This window comes from Tachypleus tridentatus, chromosome 10 (assembly GCF_004210375.1).
Source record: "Tachypleus tridentatus isolate NWPU-2018 chromosome 10, ASM421037v1, whole genome shotgun sequence".
In the NCBI taxonomy this organism is placed as follows: domain Eukaryota; kingdom Metazoa; phylum Arthropoda; class Merostomata; order Xiphosura; family Limulidae; genus Tachypleus; species Tachypleus tridentatus.
The window spans coordinates 153,369,304-153,396,886 of record NC_134834.1 but is presented as its reverse complement, the minus strand read 5'-3'; the positions used below and the strand labels follow the sequence as shown (position 1 = coordinate 153,396,886).

The 27,583-nt window shown below is 33.1% G+C and overlaps 1 protein-coding gene across 7 annotated transcripts in view; it reads left to right on the top strand.

Annotated features, from left to right (window-relative positions):
• The window catches only part of LOC143230661 (uncharacterized), a 97,770-nt gene extending 82,730 nt beyond the window's left edge, over nucleotides 1-15,040 (top strand). For 3 of the 7 annotated variants that reach the window (XR_013016584.1, XR_013016576.1, XR_013016565.1), the window contains exon 3: nucleotides 11,917-15,040. Coding sequence is in view for 4 of the 7 variants with exons in the window: in XM_076464571.1 (XP_076320686.1) it covers nucleotides 2,680-3,804 (1,125 nt within the window). In the remaining 3 variants the exon portion in view is untranslated. Of the gene's footprint in view, nucleotides 1-2,153; nucleotides 6,733-9,294; nucleotides 9,358-11,916 lie in introns of those variants that run through there. The other 4 variants (XM_076464571.1, XM_076464570.1, XM_076464574.1 and 1 more) reach the window with 4 other exon arrangements.
• Nucleotides 15,041-27,583: the final 12,543 nt, after the last annotated feature.

Below are 27,583 nucleotides of genomic sequence, written 5' to 3'. Positions count from 1 at the left end.
GAAAGCACAATTGTGGCCAGCTTAAGTTTAGGAAACAACTTTTCCCATCATTTATTTTTATCGCGAACTTGGTAATCAGCAATTGCACTGCCTCCCGTCATCACTAATGTCATGCGCTTCATCACTGACACAGACTCCGCCCATTTTGTAACGTCAGTTTGGTTTAGATGTTTGTTATCGAGTGCGCGTTGTTTTGCATGCACTTGCAAACATATTTTTATTGTGCAACTTTCAAGTGTTTAAATATAATTTGTTTTTTAATCCCATAATATGGATAAGTGGATAATTTGAAACCGAAAAATTTCAAATAATGGTCAACACTAAGAAAACAAAGACAATTTAATTGATTCTGGCATTACTGTCGAAAAGAGAATGGCGCGTGACAAGAAAAACGTGAAACAAGAATTGGATGAAAATCGGGAGTTGAAATTTGCAGTGATTGAAGAAAATAATAAGCCAATATGTCTTTTGTGTAACAAAGGTTTTAGGAATAATAAAGCAACACTTTAACAATTTTCACAACGTATTTGAGGTAAAATTTCCAGTTGATAACAAAAATCTTATGAATGAAATTAGCCGTCTGAAAGCGCAACTTTATGAACAAAAGGGAGGCCTAAAGAAATTTTTATCATCGATAGAACTTGTTGCTTTAGCTAGCTCTAATATAGATAAGATTCTAGCTCAAAAAATTAATCTTTTTCTGATGCTGAACAAGGAAAAATAAATATTATTCTGGTCATTGAAACTTTGTAGGAGAATTATGATTCAAAAATAAAAGATGATATTCTTCAAAAAGTAAATAATGCAATTAAGTCGAAGAACAATTGTCCGCAGAATGCTAGAGTTCGAGAAAGACATAGAAAATCGGTTGCTTGAACAACTAAAAGACAGTATTTTTCTTTAGCAGTAGATAAGTCAAGAGATATTAGTGACACTGCACAGTTGATATTTTGGGTTCGATATGTAACTTCAAATCTTCAAGTGAGGGAAGAAATGTTTGATATTTGTGTATTACGAAATAGAACATGTGGAAAAAATATCTTTGAAAACATTCTTGAAATGTCAAAAAATTTCAGTCTATATTTTAAACAACTGGTTTCTGTCACAACAGATGGTACTCTCGCCATGACTGGGGCGAAATTAGGATTTGTTTATTTTTTGAAGCAGCATTTAATTGAAAATAATGTGAACTCCACGCTACCATCTTTCCATTGTATTTTGCATCAGGAAAATTTGTATGCTCAGATATCTAAAAGTGATGAATTGAAAACTTTGATGGGTATTGTTGTAAAAATTGTAAATTATATTACAAGTGGAAGCGATCTCATCCATGGACAGTTTGTTGAGTTTTTGACGAAATGCAGTAACGATACTTTCGAGGCCCGGCATGGCCAAGCGTGTTAAGGCGTTCGACTCGTAATCCAAGGGTCGCGGGTTCGAATCCCGACTGCAACAAACATGTTCTCCCTTTCAGCGCTTGGAGCGTTATAATGTGACAGTCAGTGACACTATTCGTTGGTAAAAGAGTAGCCCAATAGCTGGCGGTGAGTGGTGATGACTAGGTTCCTTCCCTCTAATCTTACACTACTAAATTAGGGACGGCTGGCGCAGATAACCCTCGAACAGCTTTGCGCGAAATTTAAAACAAACAGACTATACTTTTGATGATTTTTTACTGATTTTGCAAATGCAAGATAGTTAAGAAGAGGAAAAGTCTTGAAACGATGTACTTCCTTATTTTCTTAAATAAAATGGTATCTTGTTGAAAAAGGTAAGATTAAAAATTTCTCTGAAATTGGAACTTTGTCATGACAGTGGGATTTGCACTTTTTGTGCGACATGATGGCTCACTTGAATAATTTGAATACGAAGCTTCAGGGAAGAGGTAAAATCATTAGCGAGCAATCGCAGTCTATTCACAAATTTCAATTAAATCTAACCCTTTTTGCGGAACAATTACAAAATAATGATTTGACACATTTTGCAAAGTTGCCCAATCCTGAACTGTTTGTTGATTTATGAATTTCGCGCAAAACTACATGAAAGCTATTGCGCTAGCCGTCCATAATTTAGCAGTATAAGACTAGAGGGAAGGCAGCTCGTCATCACTACCTGTTATGTATGTGACATTATTAGCCAATCAGCACTTAGTACTTTGTATGTGCGAGGCTATTCTAAATAAAGTACAGGAAACTGCGGTTCGTCTGAGTTTTGTTGTTACTCGATAACAAGTGTTTTATAAGAACCCAAAGACATAACATGGTTGTCAGAAGTGGAAGTTTTATTTAAATTGAGCCTTAGAAGCGACACACAGTCAAGATAAATACAAACTTTACGTTTACAAACTGTAAATTGACATAATCGTACGAGATACGATTCTCGCGGAAACACACGTGTTCTACCCAGAAAAATGGCGGAGGCAAGTTTCAAGCCACCTGTTTTTAATGACAAGACGAATGCTAGTGCGGCATGGAAGAATCTCAAACAAGATTTGTGGATTTTCTTCATGGCATCAGGGTTATCAGAGGCAACAGAAGAACGTAAAGTGTCTATATTGTTGTGCACACTCGGGTCGAAATACACGACAGTTTTCGACTGACAGAAGTTCAACAGAACTATAAACATGTAATCAGAGAATTCGACAACTATTTTCAGCCAACCAAGGTAACAAAGTTGTACATGAAAAAGTTTGAGGACCGAAAGCAGCAACCAGGTGAGACTGTGTCCCAGTATATCAGTGCACTTAGAGAGATAGCACAGAACTGTGAGTATGGTGATACTCTCGAACAACAGTTGTGTAAACAAATCAGCGTAGGCGTCAGTGATCGAGCATTAAGAGATAGACTGTGGTCAGAGGATCTGACACTGAAACAGATTACAGAGAAATGTCATCACCATGAACAGAAACTAAAATCACTGAAGGAAATCGAAGGATCCACAAGTACCGTAAGAGATCTAAACTATGTACGTCGAGGTCAAAGCAGAGGTCGTAGTCGCCACAGAAATGCTGGTTCCAGAAACCAGCAAAGACGAGGCACACAGGTCTACAGAGGAGCCACGACACGGAGATCGCCACAAAGCAACTGTACTCGGTGTGGAAAACTACCACATCACAGTCAACAAAGGTGCCCAGCATTAGAGAAAACTTGTAATTATTGTAAATTAAGAGGTCACTTTGCTGTCATGTGTAGAAATAAGAATAGAAATGTACATTTTGTAAACACATGTGATGATAATTTTCAAGATGTCAATGATTATGATGATTGTTATGAAATGTGTAATGTAGAGGAAAGTATGAATTCATTGAATATTTACTCCATTGGTGTAAACAAACCTACTGAGTATTGGTCTGTCATATTAAGTACCCCATATGAACAGGGTAAAGGTGCAGTGCGTATGAAAATAGACACACAGGCAGAGTGTAATATAAACACTCATTTGAGTAAACAGTCATTTGATCGCATGGCACCTCATGGTTCATTATCTTTGTCTAAGTCACAGGTAACCATAAAAGCATTTGGTAATCATAAGATCACACCTGTTGGAAAAACTACATTTACTATTATTCACAAAAGCAAAATGTATGATATTGATTGTGAAGTTGTTGATGGTGATGTACCTAATCTTCTTGGAGGTGAATCTAGTACTAAGTTTGGGTTAATACAAAAAGTAAATGCAATTAGTACTTATGTACAAGGTAAATACTCGCATGATCGGAGTTCACAACATAGGCTACCTTCAGGTACCGAGATTCCCACTGTTCAAAGCCCCCCTCATGAATCAACACAAGTACGCCCCCTTTGATTGATAAATCAAATAAGTGTACTAAAACCCAGACTCAGTCAGACTCCGAGTTCCTAGCCCGGGTTCCTAATGTAAACAAAGTGCCACAGAGTATTCGTGAAATTTTGCTTCAGTATAAAGACAGATTTCCCACAAAAAGAGTAGGAAAAATACCAGGAAAATGTACGTTGTCTATTGACCCAGATTACAAAGATGGCCCTGTGTCACAGGCTTCTAGGCCGATTCCTGTAGTGATGAGAGACAGGACCAAAGTACAATTAGACTTTTTAGAGTCACAAGGGATCATTTCGAAAGTACCAGTTGGTATACCGACACCGTGGTTTAGTCAACTACATGTTGTACACAAGAAAGACGGAAACTCAGTGAGAATTTGCATTGATCCTAAGTTTCTTAATAAAGCACTACTGAGAGAATACCACCCTATCAATACACTAGAGGATATACTTACCCGTATTAATGGAAGCAAGTATTTTACTGTCCTAGATGTGAACATGGGATACTATCAGCTACAGCTCGATGAGAATAGTCAGTTACTCACCGCTTTTAACACTCCGTGGGGTTGTTATGTGTACTTATGTTTGCCGATGGGAATTAAGTCGAGTCCTGAATTGTACCAAAGAGCGATGGAAGAAATATTTCAGGAGCATGATCATGTGAATAATATTTTTGACGATATGCTACTCGATACTGTTACGCTACCTGAACATTGTAAAGTGCTACGCAACACGTTGGAAACCGCTAGACAAAATGATGTGACATTTCGACTATCAAAATGTTTGTTTGGCCAGCCAGAGGTAGACTACACAGGTCATGTGATCACGAGCAACGGCATCAAAGTTTCTGATGAAAAAGTGCGTGCAATACATGAAATGCATACTCCAACCAATCACGACGAAGTAAGAACACTGCTCGGAATGGCTACGTACCTGTCCAAATACATACCTGATTATTCTGATTTAACTGAACCTCTATGAGAAGTAGTCAAGAAGAAGACAGAAGTAACGCATGGATTCTATTTTGATGTACCACAGCAGGAGGCATTTTCAAAGCTCAAGACTACTCTCAGCCAAGCTCCAGTTCTGAGATATGCACTTAATGAACCGTTGACATTGTCATGTGACGCATCACAAGGTGGACTAGGTGTTGTGATATTACAAAACAATCAACCAGTTGTCTGTGCATCTAAAACACTAACACAAACAGAAAGAGCGTATGCACAAATAGAGAAAGAACTATTAGCAGTTGTATTTGGTTCCAGAAAATTTCATCACTTGTTATATGGCCGAAATGATATCACAGTGGATACAGATCATTTGCCATTGGTCCGTATTCAAGACAAACCATTGGGACAAGTTCCGTTACGACTACAGTAAATGCTTTTAAAACTACAGCCATACAACATCAGATTAGTCGGAAAACCAGGTAAAGACATACCTATCGCAGATGCATTGAGCAGATTTCCAGTGAAAGATGAATATCCTGGCCTGGTAGATGATATGCGAGATTGTCAAGTTTTCACAACTGAAGTCGCAAGTTTGTCTCCATTCACCGAAGAAAAGCAACAAGAGCTAAAGATCGCGACAGAAAATGATACAGAATATCGAATTCTCAAAGAACAGATTGTGAAAGGATGGCCCGAAAATCGAGACGAGGTACCACCAGAAGCAAGGCCATATTGGGATTTCCGAGAAGAGCTGACAGTATATGATGGTATATTATTCAAAGGAGAAAGAGTCATGGTACCAAGGTCAATGAGACATAACATACTGAAACTCGTACATCAAAGCCATCAAGGAGTTGTGAGATCAAAACAGCTTGCACGTGACATTTTATTTTGGAAAGGAATGAACAAACAAATCGAAGACACTGTCTCAAAATGTACCACATGTCAAACAATGAGAAATGCACAACAAAAAGAACCGATGATCAGCACACCTACACCAACATTGCCATGGCAATATGTTTCAACAGACTTATTTGAAAATCAAGGAACACATTATCTAGTAGTAGTTGATCATTACAGTGGATATTTGGAGATCAATGAATATGAAAAAGAGATCACATCTGAACAAACAGTTCAGAAGTTGAAGAAACTTTTCACTACACATGGCATACCTCAGATTGTGTATTCAGACAATGGTCCACAGTATGATGCTAAAGAGTTTAAAGATTTCAGTCAGATCTGGGGATTTAAACACCAAACATTCAGTGCCCGATATCCACAAGCAAATGGACTGGCGGAACGCGCAGTTCAGACAGCGAAAAGACTTGTTATAAAATCTCTGAAAGAAAAATCAGACCTGCATTTAGTATTGTTAGACTACTGAAATACACCAAAAGATGTAAAAATTGGATCACCAGTGCAAAGGTGCATGAGTCGTAGAACCAGAACGAGGTTACCGACAAATGAGAAGTTGCTTATTCCACAAGTGATAAAGTGACGTCAGAAATCGACATTCAGAAACAGAAAAGTAAATCAAGATATGATCAGAATTCAAAACCACTGCCACCACTGGATCTTGAAAAATGTGTAAGATACAGACATGAAAACAAGTGGATGCCAGCTCAGTTATTAGGGCAAGCTGAGAAACCCCAAAGCTACATATTACAAACACCAGCAGGCAGGATAATTTGTAGAAATGTAGACATTTATTGCAAACAAATGAAGATGATGTCTATCACAGTGCTCGACAGAGATATCTTAGAAGAAAATCACAAGATGATTTGATTGCAGAAGAGTCTGTCCCAGAAAATGTACCAAATATCCCTAAAACACCCCCAAGACAAAATATGTCTCAATCAGGGTCACCCAGAGCTAGCTATATATGTGAATCTCCACAATTGAAACAAAGTATTATACATGCTAAAAATAAAAATCAAATGAAAATATTGCTCCTGCTCAAAAGAGTGAAATTGTAACAAGAACAGGTAGAATTTCTATAGCTCCTACAAAACTAAGAGATTTTGTTATGTGAATTGTTAAAATGAGCAAGAATGTTACAAGAAAAATGTACAAATATCTCATAATGCTACATATATTATTTTTTGTATGCTGACCTAGTGTCGCTAGGCTAACGTAGCTGAACTTGTTTTTAGTGGACTATATTTTGTAATGGTCTCATTAATTATACGTATATATGATTTTGAAATAAGTTATTAAACTTGTTTTTCTTAAAATATAGAACAGTAAATAAATGAAGCAAACAATTATCTCATCTCGCTACATCCTTCATACTCTGTTACTGTTGGACATAAGTTTGCTAAGCCTTCTAAAGTTTTGCATGTAAAGGATGTGAAAAATTTTCATAGGTTTTACATACACAGTTGAATAATCAAAAATCATAAGTTAGTGTATTGATACCATAGAATTCCACTTTTTGAAATTTGGTAATTAAGTTGTATTTAAGTCTGAAGAAAACTTTAGATACAACCAAGCTCCTTAATCTTGTTTTGAAAGAATATGGTAGCTTTTTATCAGATTAAAATTACTGAGAAAAACCACGAGCATGGACATTCTACTCTGTTGTTTAGTTATTCATATTTCTTATATTAAGTGTATGTAAGGGGACCATTTCTAAAAATGGAAATATGTGAACAAGGCCAATGTTTGATTCAGTACATAGCCATATCTTGGCAGAATAAAAGTGAGTTTTTTGTTTTATATTCTTCCTTGTCAGTATTCAATGTTGATACTAATTCCTAGTTCACATGAAATAACACTGTATTTTGACATCTAATTCAGCATACCACATGACTGAAAAACTGATATTTAAGTGTTCTTTTAATGTTTACTTTTAAGAAATTAATTTTTTTAAATATCAAAACTTTAATCTACAGTTTTATACCAAACTAGATACAAATTCATAAAATAGTAGTTCATTAAAATTTTGAATGTAGGTCAACAAATGTGGTGATGTGGTTTTTGATCTGTGACCTATCACAGAAGGGTTAATTCTTTTTACATTGAAGAAACCTTTTATATACTGCACTAAAATTTTTGGAATCTGGTTAGGTTTTGAGCTATTAAGTTGGTTGTATGTTTGACATTTTGTTGATTGGTGTGTTCCTGATCATGACTTTATGCCATCAGTGATACTTGTTAATGTATATCTCATCATTGTCACTGTGAACATTCTCAGTCTATATCATATTTTTAGACTTAGGGGTTAGTCTCAAAATTCTAGAGCATGCTTAACTTCAATATTGTTTGTACTGAGAAATGTATATTTATTTACTTTCACAGCAATTAGTACCTGCCAATGGCCATATGATACCAACAACTATTTGGTAGTATTGCCTGAAACAACTGTTTTTTGCCACGTCTGAGTCTAAACATATGCACTGATTGATTGAATTTGGAGAAAGAAGGAAATGGTGCAAAATTAGTTAGGTGATGTGCAGTTGCATGGCTTCATTTCTTTAAAAATAATTTAAGTGCTGAATCTGCCTTTAAAACCCTAGAAACAGAGTTCAGCTTAGGATTGAAATCCAGAAATAGTTCCAAAATTTAAGAATTAAGAACTGTTTTGGACTAAAGTTCAATTTAGCACATCCCTATGCACAAATAAAATGGAAGAAAATATCAGGTGCAATGATAATTTTTCATCATCATGGTGGCCTGGAACCTTGGATCTGTTGAGGTCTGCTTTGTATTCAGTGACTGTAGTTTTGTTTATGAAAATTGAGATTTCTGTAATTGGCTGGTGGTTAAAATGCTCTAACTGCAAATTAGTGGTATCTGATTCGTCTAAAATGTCCTCTCATGTGACATCATGTGTTTGAAGTTCAAACTTGGTGTACTATGAGATTTATAGCAAGCTATACTTGGGTAACATGAACTGAAAGATTTTCTAGCTTGTATAAGTGATCCTGCAATTAAAAATCATACACAGTTTCTTTTAAAATGTTTTTACAATTCCTTGTTATCTAATGGATTTGATTTTGCCCCACATAAGACTTCACCTGTTTATTTTGCCCTAAGCATGTGGTTTCCAGTAGTGAAGGTGATACAGTGCACATTAACTACATTAGGCATTCTCTTCAACCTAGTAGTCACTGTTTTTCTAGAGTTCATGTTTGAATTGTAAAATTCTGCCCCGACAAAGTTATTCCTTTTCATATTGCCATACCTGTTCATGGCTCTGTCAGTAGCTTCAAGTGGACCTTGTGTATGGGTATGTTCAAGATCTTTCAACTGGTTAAAGATGATTCCTAGCTTAATCATCCTGTAGCACAACAGGAATTTTGAGAAATTTATTGTTTTATAACTCCAACAATAGTTAGTAGGATTAATAGCAATATTGATTACAGTTTATTTCTTTGTAACTTAAATGCCATCAGACACCCTTCAACTAGCAGTTGTGAAAATGGAGCATGTTTGTGCACAAAAAGCTGTAGGAAAATGTATTAAAAGCAAGTAGAAATCACTGGAAGTGCTATGTTTTATGTAAGACTTAAGTGAAGTTTTGAAAGTATTTTTTCTCTTTATAGCTTCTATCAGGAAAAATGCAGATTTTTGTGAAAACATTAACAGGGAAAACCATCACACTTGAGGTAAGTTTCTTACCAAGAAGATTGAAAATTTTTACTAAATTTTATTTATTTTGCCTTGTTAGTCTTGACATGTAAAGATGATAACACATGTAACAACATTTTTACTTTTTCTTGTTCCTGGCAGAAAGTATTATTTCCCAAGTGCTTATGCCAAAAGTAAATGGAAAGTAGACCTGTTTTTCTCTTCAAACTTTGCTTTTGTGATGTGGGTAATAAAACTTTGGAATGTTCTGAAAAATGGGTAAATTTCAGGTAGATTCAGTGCTGAGTAGCTGATGGGTCTCTGAGCACACTAAGAGGAAGCACTGGTCACAGTGGAATGAGTTTTCTGTGGGGAGGCACAATAACAAAGGTGAGCTACAAGTGAACCTCCAGAAGGTGGTGTTCTCACCATTGCACATAAATTTGGGTCTCATGAAATAGTTTGTTGCAGCTCTTGATAAGGAGTCTGCAGCCTTCAAGTACCTTCAAAGCTTCGTCCCTAAGCTGTTTGAGGTGATGGTCAAAACTGGTGTTTTTTTTGGACCACAAATAAAGATCCTGGATTGCACAGAATTCCCCAAGAAGCCCAGTATGAAGGGAAAAAAAGTGTGGGGTAACTTTGTTGCAGTGGATTGTGGCTTCTTAAGCGATCACAAAGCCAAAAATTATGTGGAACATAATTTGGTGAAGAACTACAGCAAAATCGGTTGCGGGGTGTCCCTGAAAGTCTATATCCTTGATGCTTATCTTGATAAATACAAGGAAAAATATGGGAACATACTCAGAGGAGCAAGGCAAGTGCTTCCACCAAGATGTACTGGACTTTGAATGCTACTACCAAGGAGCATATTACAAAAACATGATGGGAGACTACACCCTTGTGCAAATTAATCAAAACAAATGGTTATTTTATAATATTTTCAGCATGGTGGCTGGTGTAGGCTTGCTGGACCTGCTGATTTCCTTTAATAGTCATTTTTCACACACAGATGGCGTCTTTAGTTGTGTTTTGCAGTACGATCAATCTATTTTTGGGATACATGACGAAATTTTGAGGAATATTACGTCATTCGAAATTGCGTTAGAAGGGCAAGGAGACCAGTCAAAAAACAACTTCTTACTAACTCAATAAGGAAAAGAACATTATCAATGGGGTCTGAAATGTAAGAACAATGGAGGAAGGTATTATTCAGTGACGAGACTTGAAAGAATTGAAAAAGAGATTTCCAGATGGATCTGGCATTTTTCAGCAAGATCTGGCTCCGTGCCACACATCGAAAGTTGTGAAGAAGTTTATGACTACAATGCAAATAAAGGTGCTGGACGGGCCTGGAAACTCTTCGGACTTAAATCCTATTGAAAATCTTTGGGCGATTTGTAAAGAAAGACTGCAGGGAAAAGACTGTACTATGAAAGATAAGCTGATTGAGGTGTGGCACCGTGATCCAAAAATGAGTAAAAATTGCAGTCAACTCGTGGACTTGATGCCAAAACGGATTAATGATCTGAAAAGTAATGGCGGTCATATCATGTATTAATTTGTAAGTAATTTTTGGATTATCAGGAATAAAATGCAAAAAATTGTAATTTTCTGTCTTGTTTCAATTAATTTGCACAAGGGTGTATATTTGGAGCTGGTACTGGAAAGTGATTTACATTAGTCGCAAATCTCAAAACTACTCTCTTCCAAATATTTTTCTATAATTTTAGTATAAATACATATAAATCTTGATTCATGTTTTGTTCACACCTTGTGTAAATGAAAATGTGCAAATTTGCCTGTTTTTACACAGAAAATAGGTTAATTTCTAAATTTCATTATCCAGGTCACAAAATCAAAGTTTGTTTGAAGGGAATAATGGCCATTTTCTGTACTTTTACAACATAAGCAATTAAGAAATGATGCATTATCCAGGAACAAATTTGTGTTCCATAGTGTAGTTTAGGCATTGTTTTACTAGGAAAAGGTAGGTTTGAAAAAAAATTGTTCTGCAGTCTTGTGTCGATGAAATTAAGGTATTTAGAAAGTTTTGTCATATGAAGATGCTCATACATTTCCATCTGTTTATTCATAGTGTAGTTAATCATTGCATGAAATTTTAGTATTAAGGTTTCATACATATGCATTCCCTCTCTTTCTTTTGAGGAAGTCATTAGTGGAGAAGTGACTTGTCATTGAATTCTGAAATGTCATTTTATTTTTTATGAGGAATTGTTTGTTTGTCATCAATAAAAAATGTATCAATGCAAGTACAGTTATCAGAGTATTTATATAAAACTATAGTAATTTTCCATTTGGCTTCAAAAAAATATCAATTTTTACTGAAACAAGACTGAACATTGAATAAATACATTTGAACAACAGTATACTTATGCTTCTACTATAATTATTGCCAAGAGGATAAATATTTCAATCTTGTTTTGTTTTTCATGTGTTTAGAAAACGACTAAATGTGAGAATAAAATTTTGGTCAAATTACTTTTTATTGTTATCACATCATTATTTCTTGCATTGTTTGTTTAATCAAGCCTCCAATTTAAATATATGTATGTATATACTTAACCCTCTTCTCACAGATTTGATGTAATCTACACAAGTTAGAAAAAAACAAATTAGGTTTAAGAAGTTTTGACAGAAATAACTAAAGCCATGAAACCAGAGTACTTTCAAAAAGTGGACCTTTCATCTTCAGGAGCAAAGTGGAGTAAGAGATTCCATTTTTCAAAAGCACCCTGACTATTAGGCTTTTATTCATCAACATATACAGTTTGAGCATTTATAACTTCTGATGCAGTGTGTGTATCTTCACAACATTTGATAGATTTATGCACAAAACATCAGATTCTATAATTAACCAAATATTTGTTTGTGTAAATGTTGAGTGTATTGTTATAAGGTGAAGTGCAAAGTGACTTCTTGTAATCAAAAACTATTCTTCATCCCAAAAATCTGGTAATGAAAATTCTAGAGTTTAAAGGGGAAGTTCATAGAAGTAAAAGTTAGATAATGAAAATAATCCATTAACCCTCTCTTCACTGGCATCCTATGCTCTGCATGCCACAAGGTATTTTTATGTTAAAAACTGCTTTTTGTTTGATATGTCAATTAGTGTAGCATAAAAGCATGTGTAATCATCCACATTTTAATTGTCTATAACTTTTAAGTTCTTGATTTTATGAGGCAGTGTGAGAAATTTTTCTCTTATCTGCTTTTTTCACCACACCTCTGATCATTATTAAATTTGATGTAAATTACACTGTAATATAGTTCTCTCTTGTTTAGTTGCAGAAATGTTTAGAAAATTGGATCCCCTTTATTACATATCTTTCAGGATTTAAGTTTTCATATTTAATACATTATTGTTTATAATAGAATCTCTAAGTTGTCATTTGTCAAGTGACATATTACATGAAGTATTTTTCAAACAGGGGATTGTCAGTTTCTCTTTCAGAATAAGCATTATTCTTACAGGAAGCATCGTGTAACTTGGATGAATTTGTAACACTTCTTGTGGCATCGTTAAAAAGCCAGAAAAACTGATGATATGGAACATTGTCTTTCTATATTTTATTCTCTATTCTTTAGTGGGTTACTTGATTTAATGATTTAGTTGCAGCACTACCCTTAGTATAATAAAAATAGGCTTAAATATCCTTGACAATTGGTGGCAAGAAAAATGAAAGGGAAAGCACTTTATTTTTTGTTTTAAACATTTATTATTTTATTAGTATTATAAAAGTAGCTAAAGTTCAAAAATGTAGATATTTTTAGGTTAGTTAAGATTAGGTAAAATATTTTATATGACAAGCAGAGCAGCATATGGTTAATGTAATTTGACAGTATAACATCACGTGCGATTTACAACATATAATGGTGCCAATAGTAGTAGGAGATAGTTTAAAGGCCACTCAAGAGTAATAAAATTTAATTATAAGTAGATATATACTGTTGCAAGCTCAGTTACTTGGGATAAACTAATGTAGTTTCATGTTACAGTTTGAAGTTTTAGAAAGAAAAAAGAATAATTTAGATATTTTAGGGTTATGAAGTCAGTTTAATTGACTTTTCTCATTTCTAGTTAAGGTAGAGAAAAAACTGAAGTCTTACAGAATATAGTTTGTATTTAGGTTAGGTTTACAAAAAATTGGAATTTTTGAGATGTGAAAGTACTTACTGTTAACTATTGTATTGTAAAGTATTGTATTGTATCAATTTCTTGATTTTAAAATTGTTTTCCCGTTCATTTGAATAATGCTTCATAGGTTTGTGAATACAAATAGTCATCTGTATCTGATGTTAAGGACATTTGTGAACCTACATTCCATCCACGTTGACTGCCAAGAAAAATGATATTGTAACATTTGAAATTATGAGGGGTTTCTTCCGAGATTCATTATAGCATTATTATCCACGTCTTATGAGAAGACGAATAGGTACCTGACCTGAAATGCATTATTGATAGATGCCTGCAAGTTTCCCTAAGGAATTGAAAATGATTTGCACTCTATATATTTCAAAGAATGTTAAGAGTCCCCTTCTACAACAGTAACCTTTTTTCAAGAATGTTAAAAGATTTGTAAGTCTGTACTTTCCTTAGTGAAATCATGTTGACAATCCAATGAAACTCTAAACTTTGTTAAATGGTTTTGCAAAGCTTCTTTTGTGTGACTTACCAAAAAGTTGTACATAACTGACTTAAGACTAATGGACCTATAATAACTGAAACAATATTCTTCACTTCCTTTAAAAGAGGAGCATCATCAGCTAATTTCTATTCTTCCAGTACATGGTCAATGTTGAAGGACTGACAAAAAATAGTAGCAAGTGGTTGACATATCCAGTTTTTAACCACCTTCAAAACCCTCGGGAAAATATTATTTAACCAATAGATTTATTTTCCTTTAAACTTCAAATTTTTGCCTTGACTAGCCCAGAATTAATGCAGCCATCTTTGTTTCCATCTTCAAAATGTAGAATACTGCCTAAATCTCAATAGTAGAAAGAGAATAAAAAGCAAAAACAATTAACAACCCATTCATCTCGTAATCATCATATACAAGTCATATACAAGTTCCACTGCATCTTGGCATTTTGTTTACACTTTATATATTTAAAGACATCCAAACTGTTATTTTTATATTTTCAGCCAATCTTCTGCTTTCATTCTTTCCAACATTTTAATTTCTTGTTTCACCAACTTTCTTGATTTTAATATAGCACATATTTAGCCAAGTAATTTGATGCAGGTTAGAAATTGAATATGTGAGCCACTTGATACAGTTGTTTTTCTTTTGAAAAAAGAGAATAGTAAGAGGGAATCTGATTGAAATGTTCAAGACTACTAATGAAATTGATAGTGTTGATGCAACATCTGTTTTGTACTTCATGATGAGAATGGTAGGACTGAGAGACGTAAACGTAAATTTCTGCAGGATAGGAGTTGTTTTCACTTTCTTAATGTAGTAGTTATTTGGAAGAGTTGCCTGATGATGTGGAAGCAGTAATTTAAAGTAATTTTAAGAGAAATTTTGAAAAGTATATGAATGATAAGGGCTAGCTTTAAGATTTTTTAAAAATTTATTTATAAATAGTTTTAGTTTAATTTAGAGGATGAGACAAACAAGATGGATCAGTAGGTTTCATGTTGTTCCAAACTACTATATTATGTTATGTTTTATTAAAAATTATGTTTGAGATATATTTCAACTTTGTATAAAATGTTTAATTCATTTATGCAAAAGTTATGCATGATCAAAATTTTTCTCCACCTAAACAGTTGATACTCTTTAACAACAAATAAAGAAAATTCTTTCATAGAATACACTTGTCAATACACATTTTTGTGTAATCAAACAGAAATCCAAGAATGGAGTGAGGTAAAGTTTTTATTGTCCTGTTGTTCACTAGATATTTGGAATAAAATTATTTTTTGTTAACAGAGCTGCTTAAAATTTAAAATTGTGACACAGAATAGTTGGAAATGTAATTTATTGAGATACTTTGTTATTGTGAAAATTAAAAGCAGAATAATATCTATTTTGTAGGTAACAACAAATGAGAAAAATAACCAGTGTTATTGATATAACTTTTTAAAAATGAAAGAGAACAAACACTGACACTACACTGCTACACAATCTTCAATCAATAACTCTTTAGTTATTAACCAAAATCCTCTTTTCACTCTACTAGAACCACTGTTCTCTTATCCTTCACAAGGTATTTTGATATCCATAGTTATCATTATTCAACTCCACTTGCAGTGATATGTTGAATTTCTATTTATTTTTAACCTTTTAGTTAATGTTTTCCAGTTTCTTGAGAGTTCATGTACTCTACACTCTGTCATTCTCATATTCCTGTTTTTTTGCTTCTTTTTATTGTGGCTCACTCCTTTCTTACCAAAATATGTCTGATATTCTAGTGGATTTGGAATAGCTCACCAACAACTATGGTTGTGTATAGAAGATATCCTGCTTCTTGCTAATTTCTGTTGCAGGAGTATCTTTACCTGCTTGTATTGTTGAGTTTGTAGTCACTTCCTTTGTTTTGTAATGCTGTATGCACGCTTTACATACACTATTTCTTTGATCACTCTCAAACTAGATGTTTTCAGATTCAAATATGAACTTAAGGAACCACTGTGTTACAATTGATGGAATACTTTGACTGAATTTTGGATTCAAAGGACTTATTTTATCAGAAAGTATTGTGGTAAAGGACACAACAACACATTTAAAGGAAATCTGACCGTTAAGTGGGAAGAACAAGATCACACTTGTCCCATATAAGTTTACTTGTTCATGTTGAAGCACAGATCTACACTGTGAGTAACCTTTTCTGAGCCCAATCAGTAGCTTGTAACATTTTAGGCCCCAGAGTTTACTACTGAAACACATGTGATCAAGAGTAATGATTAGTACAATTTATTACCAAGGTTTATTGATGTAATATCTACAGTAGGCTAGTTTCCCCTGTTCTTTATACTTTAGTCTAGTGTACATTTCATGTTGACCTGAAATTTTCAAATGTGAAGTCATTTAGTAAATGTGTATTTAATTTACATAGGTATGTATATTAATTTTGGATACAGACCACCCATATAATGTACGCAGGTTTGTATTCTAGTTTGGGATATATGCTACATGTGAAATATACATCATTTGCCATACCGTTCATAGGAGTCAGTGCTGAAATTTCAGCTGGATAAACAAAAACAATTTGGGTAAAGTGTTATGCTCAAAGACACAACAGTAGTTATTGTGCCCAAGGTATATCGTATGAGTTATAGGACACCAGATGACTGGAAATTAAAGAGTTACATAACGGTTACCTGATCTGTAAGTTATACTGACATGTGAAGGTTATATAATTTACAAAAAAAAATGTCGCCCAAGGGTTAAAGTTCGACACCCTCCCACTTTGAACAGACATAGCTTTTCTGCTCATATCAAAAATACTTTGGTTTTGTTAGAGTGTAGTAAGTAATATGCATGCTTTACATATAGAACACTTTGAAAATTGTTAAGGATGAAGTATATCATTTAAAAAATGAAAAACAATCAACTTAACGTAACACACCTCAAAAATAATTTTATATTTAAAATTCACTTCATTAGATGTCAGATCTTATTTGTGGTTCATTTTAGACTAAATATATTTTTGTATTTATCTTTAAAGGACATGATTGGATAGTTCATTCTTTAGTATAAATTATTAGATCTTCACATATATGTGGGTGTGAGAGACCATTCACTTTGTGACGTTCTTCATTATATACAATTTTCGTGCACTTCAACTGTATGATGATTTTCACAAACCTTTATTAGGATAAAAATAACACAACAACATTTAAAATACAAAGTGATAAAATGATAAAAATAACACAACAACATTTAAAATACAAAGTGATAATACTTGAAACACCCATTTATCAGAATCATGATAAACAGAAAAGCAATTAAAAGGATTAGAAATTTAAAGAAGGATGCATTTTCAAATATATGAAATATGCTGCTTGTATTGTTGAACATGTAATTTTCTATTTCGTCTTCACTGTTCCAATCTTCCTTCTCCATTGGCAGTCTCTTTTCGTATATTGTCATGTTGATTTTTCTTCCAGGAGATAACAGTTTTGTGTTTGTCATCGCACGATAAATGTCTTCATGTGAAGTTACGTTTTTTTTTTGTTGTGATATGTCTTTCTTCTTTCGAGAATAATTCTTTGTTATCCTTGGCTTCATGAACTGTTTCAAGGGGTGTTATAGCTGAAGGTTTCTCTGTGATTTATGAGAATAATATTTTTAATATACAAATATGTTCAGTTTTAATGCAAGCAAATTAGTAAAATAATGTTATATATAAAGACTGAAATTTTATAAAGGATGGTTACAAAGAGTCCTTGAAAAAAAATAGTACAATCGCAAAGAGAAACTACCACATTCTGTAAAAAAAACACGCATCGAATTAATGAAATAAGTATATGTGAAAGCTATTATAAAAAATATCTTCAACTGCATCATCTCTAAAAAGTTAGTTTTGTACTGTTGAAATCATCTAGACTTTTCCACTTGAATGATTTAATCATATCCAGAAAAGCATCTGACCTATATTGCGTACAAATCAGCTAAATTAACTACTGCACGAGCTACTAATAATTTATTCAACATCAACAGTAGGACATGATTGGATAGTTCATTCTTTAGTATAAATCATTAGATCTTCATATCTATGTGGGTGTGAAAGACCATTCACTTTGTGACGTTCTCCTACATTATATACAATTTTCGTGAACCTAAAATTTATTGGGATAAAAAAACACAACATATAAAATATAGTAAAACATGATAAAAATTACACAACATTTAAAACAGAAAGTGATTAAATGATAAAAATAACATTTAAAATACAAAACGATAATGCTTAAAACATGCATTTATTAGTATCATTACAAACATAAAAGCAATAAAAAATATAATAAATTTAAATAAGGGTGCATTTTCGAATAAACGAATTATGTTGGTTCTATTATCTTCTCTTTCGTATTCAATGTTCTTGTCTTCCTTCAGCGTTGGTAGTTCCTCTTCGTATGTTGTTATGTTGAAATCTTTTCCACGAGATGACAGTGTTGTTTTTGTCATCGAACTACCACGTTCTGTAAAAAAAAACAACATGCATCGAATTAATGAAAGAGAAAGTATATGTGAAAGCTATTATAAAAAAATATCTTCAACTGCATCATCTCTAAAAAGTTAGTTTTGTACTGTTGAAATCATCTAAACTTTTCCACTTGAATGATTTAATCATATCCAGAAAAGCATCTAAACTATATTGCGTACAAATCAGCTAAATTAACTACTGCACGAGCTACTAATAATTGTTGTTGAAAATAAATGAGTTGAAGGCTTATTATAATGGAGAAGACAAGAAAACGTTTAACGACAGGATATTTGAAGATTATTAAATTTTCTTTATATTTGCACAGATCATTGGCCAACTTTACATCAATACTGATCTATTTCTCACAATCATTTTTATTGAAGTTCCACGTTAGTCCCCCGGCTTTTCATTTCAGAACAGATCAAAACAAGATGTATTGGTTCTTGTATCATAATTTATTCAACATCTACAGTAGGAAGGTATCTTATCATTCTTAGAAGAATGTTTACGTGATAAACCAACTCTGTTGTAAACCATGATAATGCGGTCTTAGTTACGAATTACCTATTTTAGTACAAATGAAGTTGAGTTATTCAGCACATCGATATATAATTAAAACGCTCAAACAATGATCAGTGTAATATATTTGAAAATCTTATAAGTTAATATTTTTCAATTCAATGACAAAAATAGTGAAAGTTCATGCTGTCACCAACGAAACAGTAACATTGACGTGTTGTATAAATTACTTTGGTGAAATATATATAGGTAAACTTAATGATAGTATCACCAAACTTTATGATTTATTCGCCTAAATACTTTTATGAAATGCCGATTTCTAGTGTTAAGTCCTCAAAGACATTTGTGTTCCACTGGGGCCGGTATATATGTATATTACAACGGGACGCACAATCAGACCAAACTAAAATCATTGAAAGTTAAAGAATATTATCATTAATGATTTTGATTGTCAGGTTGGCTGAAACACTGCTGGTTTCTAATAGATTTAATATAAGAAGAATTGATTTCTTTACCTGTGTTGGTCAGTTTCCGTATGAAGACCCGCCATTGGGAATTAGACATCGGAGAATAAGTGTTGTTCTTTTCATCTAAATCATAGATTTTTCCTTTCGTTGAAGTATTTTTTTGAAATATAATGTCCTGGGTGTCTGTTTTAATAACAACAAACAGACACACCAGAATAACTCCGAAAAAGATGTTAGTTTTGGGACAAACGTTTTGCGACATGTCAAGTATTTCTTTTTGGCTTTCGAACTATTTCAAATTGAACTCATTCTGCACAAATCCGTTACTAACGGTTAATAAGAGAGTATTGTTGTAGGGTAGACAATATTTATTGCAATAATATGCTATGATAGTGCTTTCATATCTAAACAATATTAGTAAACTGATTTTACCAATTTCAAATAAGCGAACAGCAGTAACTTTGAATTTATTTAACTCTAGAAAATAAAACGACCTATATATTAGAGATGTAACTATATATATAAGTACACACATATGAAGGTATTTTAAGATTTAACAAACCTTTTGCATTTACTGCTTCATTAGGGTTAATATACACAACTGTATGATATTAGAATATTCATTACCTGTAATGTTCCATCTCTAGAGCCTGTGGTAACGTGCGTCTAACAATGTATAAATTACAATTGTTGTTCTTATTTTAGAGTAAAATTTATGCTAACTTATACAGCGAATCTAACATCTGATATATTGTTACGTATTATAATTTGAAATAATGGGAGATTTTAATTTAGGATTTAATTAAATGTTAATATATATGAAATTTATGACACATATTACTCGTAATTTCAGGATGATGGATTCGAATCCCTTTCTCAAAAAACTTGTTCTCCCTTTCAGCCGTCGGGTCGTTATAAAGTGACGGTTTATCTCACTATTCGTTGATAAAAGAGAAGCCCAAGAGTTGACGGTGGGTGGTGATGACTATCTGCCTTTCTTTTTGTCTTACATTGCTAAATTACAGACGACTAGCGCGGATAGCCCTCTTGTAGCTTTGCACAAAATTAAAAACAAAGAACCAACCTATCCATTTAATGAAACGAGCTGGATGGAAGTCATGTGAATTCATGATTAATAAAAAGTTATCTGAGGACATGAAAGTTATTTATATTTATAAGTTACATATATATTCTTTTAAAACCGAAAACGCCCATAGAAAAGGCAAAACACAAAATATGAAACTGTAAATTTACAAGTATCCTTTCATGGAAACAAGAATCTTCATGTTGAATTTGGTGAAGATCCATCAAAAGAGGCAAAGTAGTGGTAAACAAACACTCGTATATCCACACCCTACGAAGTTTGTTTTTGTATTTCGCATAAAGCTACTCGAGGGCTATCTGTGCTAGCCGTCCCTAATTTAGCAGTGTAAGACTAGAGGGAAAGCAGCTAGTCATCACCACTCACCGCCAACTCTTGGGATACTCTTTTACCAAAGAATAAGGGGATTGATCGTCACATTATAACGCCTCTACAGCTGAAAGGGCAAGCATGTTTGGTGGGACGGGGATGCGAACCGCGACCCCAAGATTACGAGTCGCACGCCTTAACACACTTGGCCATGCCGGGCTGCACCTGCGAAGTATTTACATGGATATACAACAGACAATACTGTTGTATTTTCAAGACGGCCAGTGTAAGTATTAAAACTTAAATTAAAATAAAACGTTAACACCCATACAGCCGTCTTGACAACACATTTTTACTTCAAGTGAGTGTCTCGTTATTATGAAACACAGTACTATTACATTTCTATAGATGTTACAAGTTCCGCATTTGAAGTGTTTATGACGTCATATCTGCTTCTTGAGAATGGAGAAAAACAAAGCCCTCCGCGACAAGAAACGTGACCGACATTTTTTCAATATTGTGATGTATTTGTATATTTCGAAATGAATAGCACAGCAGCACATATTTTAATTTTAAGAGTGTTCTTAAAACGTTCAACCATAAACACTTTATTTTATGTGTTGTAAAGAAGTTGATTTCTTGTTCCTAGAGATGACGTTAGAACACATAATTAGAAAGGTTATGTTCCAACGTCACTAAGAAGTTTACAGTATGTTCGACCTTGTTTTAAATTTTCTTGAAGGATTTTACTAGTGTCCTCCTTTCTTATTTTTGGACAGAATAATTCATGCATATTAAAAAAAAAAACACATAGATACACATCAGCAAATATTCAACTAATTGTTATAGTGTAATTAGATATGGTTGGTTCATGTAAAACTGGTTCAACGCTATAATTACTGTCAATAATTAACATCATTTCCTGGAAATATCTATCATTACATACCATGTAGATTAATAACTAATTAATGCTTTTTAAATTAAATGTTGATTAATTAATTGAATTATTAATGTATACGTAATATGTAAATTGAATTTATCAATATGCAAATATAATTAATCAGGTTAATTAACTGCTCCGTTCCGTTATACCCTAGAGGGGGGCTTGCAGGTTTAATGTTCCTAGTGTCCTCGGATAGTGCATGTTTACTTCTGATTCCAAAGTCCTATACCAATTACAAATGAAATAATATTTGAAAATTGAGATGATGATTTGAATTTCTAAATTTGGTGTTGAAGAATGACGTATTTTGTAGGATCTCAAAAACATAAAGGTTGCAATAGATATTTTAACATTATATAGTGACATGAGAGAAAAGTACGTAACTGAGGTTTATTTATGGTTCGGTTCCTCAAGGTGGGCTTTGCAGATGGCCCGACGTGGCTTTGCTATAAGAAAAACACACACACCTTTGTTTATTTGAATTTCTTACAAAGCTACACGAGGGATATCAGCGCTAACCATCCTTTTTTCTTTATCATTTGTGCCGTTTACCGTTCACGTATTTCTTATACAATATTATATGGTTTGTGTGTGCTTATGAAATCATGCACTCGAAAGTAGTAAGTCCTATTACTCCAAAGATCTATAGCTAAAATGTTTTAAGCTTAAACAATTATCTGAAATAAAATTCTACTGGTTGAATCTATGTAAAAAAAGTGATACGTATAATAAAAATGATAATACTTTTTATCAAGTATATCTTTACTGGCTCTATTCAGGGCTCTAATGAGAACTATATAGTACGTTTAGACCATACACAGGTGGCAATGCCTTTCATCCTGTTCCAGAGTTGATATAAATACCCTCATATACCACAACAATTTATATATTTTAAATGACTAAAGATCGTTTTAACTGAGGTTTAGTATGCTGTAAACCCAGTTGTCTTGATAAGTTCTGCTACTAAGCAAAAACATCATATGCAGCACGTAAGGTATGCAAAAGATGTTAATTCTTCTTACATTAAATTCTTATATAATTAGCAAAGAAATTTTTGAAATCAAATATTATCAATATTATTATTATGAAAATTCACAAATGTAACAATTTACAAAGTACAGATCATACTTTGCAGGTTTAGGCATCACAAACATATCATTAAAAAGAAAGAAAAAGTTATACATATCTAGTTCAAGATTTCAAGGAAAATACAAATGTACAACAAGACTAGAAGTTTTTAAATTTCCTGAAAGGCGTTATAATCAGGTAAAAGGGGAAAATGACTTTGCCTGTGAGGGGGTTAATATACATAACAAGTTCAACGTGAAAATCCTTAATCAGGAGAATTTTGGAAATTGCGAACAAACTTTGGGTACCACCATTTTATATATTTTGTCACTATCAGACAAAAATTACAGCTTTTGTAACGTTAAGTGGGAAAATTCGTTGCAAGGACGGAACTACGGACTAGAGGTTAGAAATAAAGAATAAACTCACATGTTCCGGAATATTTTTTGTAATTTTATTTATCATCACAGCTATGCTGAAAATTATTAATTGCACAATATCTTGCTCACTACTATAGTAGTCGAAGTTAAGATAAGGGAAATGTACAGTGGTTAAATTGGCCTCAAGGACGTTAGGTGTACCTCCTCCTGACATGTTCCTGCTTTTTTGGTTGAAACAAATATAGATCTATACGTTTTTAATTAAGATTTTAATATAAACACTAAATCAATATACAAATAAATATATGAATACATAAGTTCGTTATAGTGATTTATAACTTATAAACACAAGAATCGGAGCATACTTGATTATAGAAAGAGGTTAAAGCTGGATACAACTAATTTTAGTGAGAAAGTTTACAACTAATTTTAGTGAGAAAGTTTTATGAGAACTTTTGATGCTGACTGAACGATTGTAATTTCGAGTAACGTAATGTGTCAGCTGATCACAGAAACTGGACGGATTTTGAATTGCCGGCGTCTTTCTCCAGAAATGAGTGGACAGTATTTAAAAGCATGATATTTGTTTTTTAGCACTTTATTATGTTACTATGTATGTTACTGTCGTACCCCGGAACTTTTCAATTTATTTTATCCAAATACTTTCGAAAAATGAAAATTTCCACCACCGCCACATTCTGTTTCGATTGATATTTTTATTAAAGAAGCTTGTCTTTTTTTAACCGATGTAAAATAAAGAAAAAAATCAGTTGTTACACTTGAAAATAAATAAAAATCTGATTGATCTTATCAAATGTTGATTTTTATCATATCATAGGATGTAAACTGATTCGTTTCAACCCACAACATCATCTAAATAAAGTTTTATTATTTAAAATAGAATAAAACAAATATCCTATGGTCGTATTCAATCAGCAGTGCATCAGAGTTTAGGCTTAAATCATCGGAGTCCTGTCGGAGGTTCTGTAATATAAAATAATCGTCTGTATTTTCGTTTTGTAACCTGTGGTGGCGTCTCGGTTCCATTCAAATTGGAGTCTAAAGATTGTCAAGTGTAATATAGGATTTTCGGTGTGTTTTCTATCATATAATAATAATGACTTGTATTTGTATAGGTATCAATTAATAACTAGCGTTTATGAAATATTTATTTCCATTTAATATTCTGTGATCAAAATCAGACAGGTTATGTTACTTAGTTGTTGTTCTGATTAGCGTTTACTTGTAGTATTAATACTATAACTACTAATATTTCGCAATACATTACGCATAGAATAAGAGAAATTTCACTAAGTTCTCGTTTTAATTGTCGGAACAGTAAAGATTCTTTTCTCCATAGAATGTTGAAGACTTCAATCACATCTTGCAATGGTGGATGTATAGGTAAAAAAAGAGACATTATATGGACGTTATACTGATTAATGAAAATAAATGCAAAGATGAACAGAGACAATGGATGAAACTTGTAAGTAAACCACCATTTAAAAAACAACGTGATAAATCAAGAAAACAGAAACTATTTAGCACATTTCATATTCTGAACAATCACTATTTATTTTTAACACTGCTTTTCATCCTTTCAAGTTATTATTATCTCTAATAGCTTCTATTTTCATTCTATCGTATATATTTTTAAAGTTAATCATAAAATATATTGTAGTTCTCATTATTTTTACATCTCATAAAATAGTTATATACACTGTTGGTCAAAATCTTAAGACCAATGAACATAAAGAAAAAATTATGCATTTTGCGTTGTTCGGCTCAACCACTTATTTGAGTAGCGCTTCGAAAAATGAAAATAAGAAAAGGGCAAATAAAATAAAAACCTTTTTAGCATTTAATAGGGAAAATGTGAACACTTTGAAATTTGCCTAAATACTCGCTGGTCAAAAGTTTAAGACCATACCAAAAAGAAGTCCTAAACAGGGTTGGAAATGCCCAACAAGAGATCTCAGTAGTGAGTTGCATGGACGTCATTGCGAATAACTAACTGCAAACATTCGCTTTGGCATGGTTGATATAAGCGTTTGCAGAAGGCTGGCTGGAAAGATGGCTTCACGACGATCATGCACTTTTTGAAATTGTAGTCCATTTCAATAGACTTACCTTGCCATCCACCTCTAAACATTTTCAATGGGGTTCAGTTTGGGTGAACACGCTGGATGGCCCAAAAGAATCACGTTATTCGCCATGAAAAAGTTATTTGTCCTGCGGGCACTGTGGATTGCAGTATTGTCCTGCTGAAAGATTTAGTTATTTCCACACAAACGAGGGCCTTCAGTCAATAAGGATGCTCTCTAAAACATGCCAATGTAGCCAGCTGCATTTTGACGCCCCTGTATAACCTGAAGCTACATTGTTCCATGGAAGGAGAAATTACCCCAGATCATGATGGAACCTCCTCTACTGTGTCGTGTGGAAAATGTCTCCTGAGGGATATCCTTATCGTGCCAGTAACGTTAGAAGCCATCTAAACCATACAGGTTAATGTTTTCTCATCAAAGAACAAATCTTTTCTACGTCCCATGTTGGGTGCTTCTCAACAAAGTTTAACCAAGCTGTTTCGTGGTGTGGAAAGAGGCGTGGCCTTTGAAGACTTTTACGGTTTTTAAAGCCTTTCTCTTGTAGATGCCATATTGTTGTTCTTGAGCTGCATTTTTCGTCCGTAAGGATCTTAATCTGGTTCGACGATCGGCTGGTATCTTGCCAGACAACCCGTCGAATCATCCTGCTCAACGCCAGCAAAATTTCTGAAATTCTCGTTCCGTATCTTTCAGGTATTTTAAGAAATTTTCAACAGCAGTTTTACTTCGCCCAATTTCGCCAACGATCGCATGTTGAGAGAGACCTTGCTTTTACAGCTCGACAATTCTGCCACGTTCAAACTCTGTACACGTTTAAGCCTTTGCCATGTTTTTACCCAATGTTACAAAGAAAAGTATTTTTAATCTCAAAATTAATGTCACTTCGCTCAGGTAATAGTTAAAAAAGAATCGACAATTTCCCAAACGAATATTAATAAAAAAATTTCAGTAAAAAATCAGATTTTTCGTGTGCAAAAGCTTCGTGAGCATAATGTTGTTTATAAACGTTTTTATCAAACTGGGTAAATTCTTCCAGTATGCAGTACACATTTTGAAAGTCAACATTAAATGTAAATACAAGTTTCGTTTTACGTTCACTTACTGATAAAGAATCTTTTAGTATAAGTTATAATCGTTAGAGTAAGTAATGTTAATTGTTAGAACAGGTACGATCTTTCGATCATTGGTACTATCAACAGACAGAAAGTTTTTACAGTAAAAAACGTTTTAGTGTTTTTATCAACAGTGAAAATCCAACAACTTATTTAAATTATAGAATTGATTTCTAGTTACTTATTCATATAAATATTAATTCGCGTGAATTTTCAAAAAAATATTTCGGTATGGTTAAGCAAAAACAATAGAAAGATAAATCAATATACAAACTACGGAATATTTTTTGTAAAATACTTACATAAACTAAGGAATATATAAATCTAATACTGGGATGGTAAAAGGAGTTATTGCGTAGTTTACACATTTGTTTAGGGCGGAAGTGTGAGGTTCACTGAGTTGAAAGTTCACAAACTGGTTCTTTACAGTTTCTGGATTTTTTTGATTTTTTTACTTACAGGCGAAGATTTTCTAACTCTCTGTCTAGCCTCAAGTTGATAGTTAAGCCTTAAAAGTAGGTACATTTTTGTATTGACGGAAGTTGTAATCTTCAGAAGTTAAACTTTTAAGTTTGCTGCGGGGATTCAATTCATTTATAGTTTGTTTTTAAACGTTTTATCTGGGGTTTTTCTCTGATATATTTTATTTTTGGTTGGACTGAAGGTTTCACTTTTAGGAAAGTTGGTGTCAGTGTTTCTCATTTGCAAGTTTTTTAGAAATATTATACTTAACATCATATTCTTTTTTAAATTTCATCAATTTTTTTGTAATAAAGTAATTTTTCTCTCCTATCTCGCCAAAACAGTCAGATTCTTTCGGTGAGGCTTAGGTCGGTTAATGGCTTTTTAAGATACGTTATAGGGAAATTAAGCTAAAATTTTGATTTTAAAATATCAACAATATAAATATATGCTCAGAACTCTCTTTGATGAAATAAATGGTTCTTTTTAATTTTATTTCAACATACTATAATATATTAACCGTTAGGCCTTCCACGACTATTAGCTTTCTATTTAATTCCTTTTCATAACTTCTCATCCGCTGTGTCTTTGTCTGTCTGTGTACTTTTCCCACTTAT